Genomic DNA, 6,000 nt, shown 5'->3' on the forward strand with positions numbered 1-6,000 from the left:
AGAAATGGCGGAAGCCTGCTGCTCTGACCAGATCTTTGGTGTTCAATTAATGGAAAATTGGTCATGAAAAAGTCATGAATCCAGTATTAGGTGATATTCACACAGTGTGTTTTACTTCAGAATTTTGGCGCAGAAAGTGCCCACATCCTTTCTACTGCCCATTCATTCAGCCGATCCTCAGCGCTGCATCACATTTAGATGTATGCGAGGCAGAGAGGACACAGCCGCGGACAGGTTTTTGGTGGAATTTTGGCATGACTGTAAATGTCAAACTTCTGCTGTAAAACCCACCTTGTGAACGTTCCTGTTTTCCATCTCACACATTTATGGATTTACCGTGGATATGGCATAAGTATCTGACAGATGCAAGTCCACCTGGTCTGGATTCTTATCAAGAATACCACTAAATGGTTTTTATTGATTTTCACTGGATTTTTATTGAGCAGCCTCTTGTGGTATGTTCACATCTGTGTTGGAAGCTCTGTTCAGAGCCTGCGTCACATAGTTGGTCAGAGGTATCAGAACGAGATTTCCTGCATGCAGGACTTTTTTCTCCTCTAAAAATGTTTTCAAGAACGGAAAACTAACAGATCCCATTTATAGTCAATAGGATCTGTTAGGTTCCGCTCGTGTCAGTTATGTGCCGCATCCCAAACTTCCATTATTTCCGTCCTTTTGCTTCTTTAATAGAGCAGAAGAATGGAAAATAATAGCGCTTATGTAAACAAGCCCTAAGCCATAAATGATCAAATATCCATATATTGCACCATAATACGTAAAAATCCGCAGCACTCCTCCGTTTATGCAAAATCCATTTATTTTTATTTTAAATCAGCAGCAAAGTGTGACAGCGACATTTTGACCATTTTTGGTCTTTATCAAGCAGTGCTTGATAAAGACCAGAGATGGTCGAAACGTCGTTGTCACACTTTGCTGCTGATTTAAAATAAAAAGACTGGATTTTGCATAAATGGAGGAGTGCTGCAGATTTTTACGTATTATTGATACATGCCGGGACCCCCAGCCAGGATCTCTACACGCGAGTACCACCTCTCCTATCAATGGTAGATATTTTTTCCAATTGCTGGAATCTGTAGTGCTGCTTATATTTTGTTATTTTTCGCATCTATTGCACCATAGTCATACCCCAGTAGAAAGATGCAATGAATGTGGACTTTAAATATACAGTAGCATTTAGCATTTTTAATCGGTCATCTCAAAAGTTTTCTCTCAAAGGGAACCTGTCATCACCTTTATGCTGCCCATACTAACGGCAGCATAAAGTAGAGAGACAGATGAGTTGATTTCAGCGGTCTGTCATTTATAAGTAAAAAGTAAGTGGTTGCCGAGAACCAACCTCACAATCATTGTAGACAGACTGGGCCTGGAAAAGAGTCCCGGCCACCTGAGAAGAGTCCTGGTTATTCATGAATTCCTGCTCCCCTGCCCACCTGCTGATGACTGACAGTCTTCTACCTAGTTTTCTCCCTTTCTCTCTAGGAGAGAACTGCCAATCATCAGCAGATGGGTGAGAGAGCAGGGGATTATGAATAACCAGGACTCTTCTCAGGGAGATTTGACTCTTTTCAAGGCACGGGCTGCAATGATTATGATGCTGGTTCTCAGCAACCACTTACGTTTAGCTCATGATGAGTAACACACCACTGAAATCAGCATTTCTGTCACTAATTTATGCTGCCTTCAGTGAGGTCAGCATAAAGTTGATGACAGGTTCCCTTTAAGAACACGCATACACTTGAGGCTAGCATTATGGTCTTCATTTCACTTAACATTCTTATAAGTAAGAACGGAACCTTTTCATGGACCATTTTAAAAGGATTATATTCTAAGACATCAGCTTTGTCAGGATTTCCTTTAATGTGTCTTACCATGAATGTCCATAAGAGGGAGCTCTTACTCTATAGCAGTGATGGTGAACCTTTTAGAGACTGAGTGCCAATCTTCAACCAAAAACCCACTTATTTATCGCAAAGTGCCAACACGGCAATTTACCCTGAATACTACAGTCCAATATAGTACATCTTCTATGTACTTTATCATTTGGCTATAATAACCTGCCTACATTTAGTGCGCTGCTTGTGCTGTACATAGTGCGCCCTGCGCTGATGAATGGCGGGTAAAGTCTAAGGCAAATTGGTATACCTTAGACTTTTTCCAGGGTGCGGGTGCTCACAGACAGGGCTCTGAGTGCTGCCTCTGGCACCAGGGCCATAGGTTTCGCCATCACTGCTCTATAGCATACAATATGCTAAGTATTTTAATCATAAAGTTCTGTCTCTATATTTAAATATACTGTATATGATAAGAATAAATGTATAGGATTTAAAAAAAAAAATCATAACTTCATCTGTCTTGTTTTTTAGGATGAGGTGAAGTTGCCATCCAAACTTAGCATCAGCAAATCTCTAAAGGACACTGAAAAGCAAGAGGTTGAAGAGGAAGGCCAGGAGAAGGAGAACAAAGAAGGTGAGACAGACGAAATCCAACTGTCTTCTGATGAGGAGGTAGAAGTAGAGGAAACCATTGAAGAGTCCAGAGCTGAGCGAATCAAGAGAAGTGGAATGAGAAGAGTTGATGACATAAAGAAAGCTTTCTCAAAGGAAAAGATGGAAAAGACCAAGGTTAGAACCAAAGAGAATTTGGAAAAGACCAGACAAAATCTGGAGAAGACCAGACACAACATTGAGAAAAAGATGACCAAGCTTGGAACCAAGATAGTGACAAATGAAAGGCGAGAGAAGATAAAGACCTCCAGGGACAAGTTCAAAAAGTCCTTCACTCCTGATCACCCTGTCTATGCCCGCTCCAAAACAGCCGTCTACAAAGTCCCCCCCTTCACTTTCTATGTTAAGAAGATCCGAGAGGGAGAAGTTGAGGTGCAGGCCACAGAAATGGTGGACGTCGGAGGAGAGGAAGAGGAGGAAGAAGAGGGGAAAGAGCTGCTGAGAGGAGAGAGCCCTGATCCCAATGCACTTCTTCAGATCACAGAGGACAGTGATGCTGTCTTTGCTGAGAGAAGCGACAGCGATTAAGAAGGGTGCAAAGATTTGTGCCCCTTCCATTTGGACAGATAACCCTATAACCTTCATCACATTTCAGATCCATTTTATTTTGTTTCTTTTTTCATATTCACACATCTTTAACATTTTTCAGCTCTTTACACAAATATATGTAATCACCTTTATATTAGGCAGGCCGCACTTTCAGTAAAAGGTTAATGGAACTGATTGTGTCATTGCTATACAAGTCTATATATACAAATATATGTATAAATGCAGCACAGCCGTCTCTCCTATTAACTCATTCTACTAGCACACTGGTCTACTTTACTTCAAGAAGATGAAAACAGTGCATTCATTGCCTATTTTATGTTTATTAAAACAATGCAGCAGTATCTGGAAGCATTGATTTCGGTCTTAAAGGGACAAAAAATCCTTGTCAGCTTTAAGAGTTTCTGATATAAAGTCTGTTTTAAGTCTAGAGGTGGGGTCTGGCTTAAAAGGTGGCACTTCGCTTATCTGGTCTTGATTGTACTCCTTTCCTTTCACAAAGTGCCTTGGATTAATAGATATAGCACCTTAGGCCCCAGCCCTTTCACAAACTGGTTTCATGTTAACTGGCACTGGAAGAGGGATGAGTAGGAAGAGGAGACAAAATGGATGACTGCTGGGACCCATTTTTTAATACACTTTTTTAACTTCATCTTTTGTATTACTCAATATGCCAACTAGACTCAGTGAACAGGACAATATCATATCATTTCTATTATTTGAAGTCAGTTTTTAGATTATCCTTTAGTGTCCCTTTAAACAGACGTTAAGGCATATTAATAGCAGTGACATTTAAGGATAACTGCTGTGGGCCATCGAGTTCATGAATGGCCAAGTCTGTGTCCTTATCTCTAGTGAAAAGACTTTCGGTGGTAAGAACTATATTATCTTTCCTGTCTCTAGGATTGATATCAACTCCAGAAGCTGGTGGTTCATATTAAGAACCTATAGATTGTTACCTTGGCAAGGTCTCAGTCAAGTCTTGTTATTGTAGGTGAGGTATGTTGTTAAAGTCGAGTCAAGGTTTGTCCATGAGCCATTGTATGGAAGTTACATGTATGTTACTATAGCTACAACATGAGAAGGCTCAGAAGACAAATCGGGTGGTGCTGATGTTGTGAAGATAACAGATACTAAGCTTGAAATTATGCAAGGCTGCGTTATCCTGGGACAAGGTGATCCATAATATATGATGACATGTCTGTGGGCCCAGATACCAGTCTTAATAAATCTATCTTTCAAGTCTTGAAGTCTTGGTTTACAAGTGGTCACAATATTTAATTCTGTCCCTTTTTACAGGGGGCCTTTGCATAAAATATGGAATAATAGTGGGGTAAAGTGAACACTTGCGCATTCCAGTAATGTGAACTGCTGTGGAAGACGTTAGAGTAGACAAAATTTCAGTGAATTTTACTTAAAGGGGTTGTATCACTTCAGCACGTGGCATTTATCATGTAGAGCAAGTTAATACAAGGCACTTACTAATGTATTGTTATTGTCCATAGTGGTTCCTTTGCTGGCTGGATTCATTTTTCCATCACTGCTCGTTTGCATGGTTACGACCACCCTGCCACCAGTGGTGGCCATGCTTGCACACTATAGGAAAAGGTGCTGGTCTCTCTGGTGGACGAGACCTCAGGAGTGCACATAGGCTGGTGCTTTTTCCTATAATGTGCAAGCACAGCCACCACTGATGGATTGCAGGGTGGTCATAACCATGGAAACGAGTAGTGCATAATGTGATGGAAAAATGAACCCAGCCAGTGAAGGAAGCAATATGTACTGTATAATAACAATACATTAGTAAATGCCTTGTACTAACTTTCTCTACGTAATAAATGCTATTTGCTGAAGTGACAAAACCCCTTTAACCTTTGTTATGACATTACTGCATCATTCATGGCCTGAACTGTAGATTAGACATCCTACAGTCCACATAAATAGCTTTAGACCTCGTGACAAGACCAGACCGTAACTGCAGGTGCAGTGACTCATTTAGAAGAGGGGTCCCAGCTCACCACCGCATCATCTCTCCACTGATAGAGTGAATCTGTGCAGGATCCTCTTCTATGTAGGCAGTAAACATAAGCAAACAAGATAGGATTTAACAAGGGGTATTCCAGAATTTTACCATTGATGGATTACCCTGCCCTTGCCCATCAGCTGTTTCACAGTGGCTCCGGCACCAGAACCACACAGCTCCGTTGTACAGTGGATGGAGCTTGTAACTGCTGCAATTAAATGGGAGCAGTACTGCAATTACCAGTTCCCTCCACTACACAATGGCGGAGCTGTGTGGCTCTGATGCCGGATCCACTCTGAAACAGCTGATTGGTGGAAAGTATGAGATGTTGGACCCCAGTCTATCATATATTGATGGCCTACCTCAGTTTTTCAGCTGTTGAAAGACTTCAATGATGGCAATTATACTGTAGTTTAAGCAGCTGGAAGAGCCACAGATTGGAAATCCATGCTCTAGTATATTATCTGTAAATGGACCTTAAAATATTTTACTGTTTAGGCTTTTTGTGATCACATACGAAACAAGTTGCTTTATCTCTACTCCACAATGAGGTTCAGAGTGGCATTTTACGTCCATTGATAAATACTTGTCTTGATATGAGCTGCACTTGACACATTGCCCTGCGCACTCAGAAGAATGCCATGTCAAAGAGGAAATTTACATAGGAAGGCATGCAAGATTTATCAAAATGATAAGGATGGACAAAAAGATAGAGCCTTTACCCATTTTGTTGAGAATAAAATAAAGTTCATCCAATAAAACATCTTTTAACATAATTGTGCATGGCTATAACTCTTTTTATGCAATAAAGACTGAATGCAGTTTATAAAACACACAATAGGTATATAAATGAAGCCATTTCTGGAAAACACCATTCCTTCTGCCACCACCATTGTTGAGTTCAAT

General features: G+C 40.7%; 1 protein-coding gene across 1 annotated transcript in view; it reads left to right on the top strand.

Annotated features, from left to right (window-relative positions):
* Positions 1 to 4,321, top strand: part of CAVIN1 (caveolae associated protein 1) — a 47,900-nt gene extending 43,579 nt beyond the window's left edge. The window contains exon 2 of the mRNA XM_044296967.1: positions 2,385 to 4,321. Coding sequence (XP_044152902.1) covers positions 2,385 to 3,053 — 669 coding nt within the window. The 3' untranslated portion in view covers positions 3,054 to 4,321. The remainder of the gene's footprint in view (positions 1 to 2,384) is intronic.
* Positions 4,322 to 6,000: the final 1,679 nt, after the last annotated feature.

Source organism: Bufo gargarizans, chromosome 6, assembly GCF_014858855.1.
Source record: "Bufo gargarizans isolate SCDJY-AF-19 chromosome 6, ASM1485885v1, whole genome shotgun sequence".
In the NCBI taxonomy this organism is placed as follows: domain Eukaryota; kingdom Metazoa; phylum Chordata; class Amphibia; order Anura; family Bufonidae; genus Bufo; species Bufo gargarizans.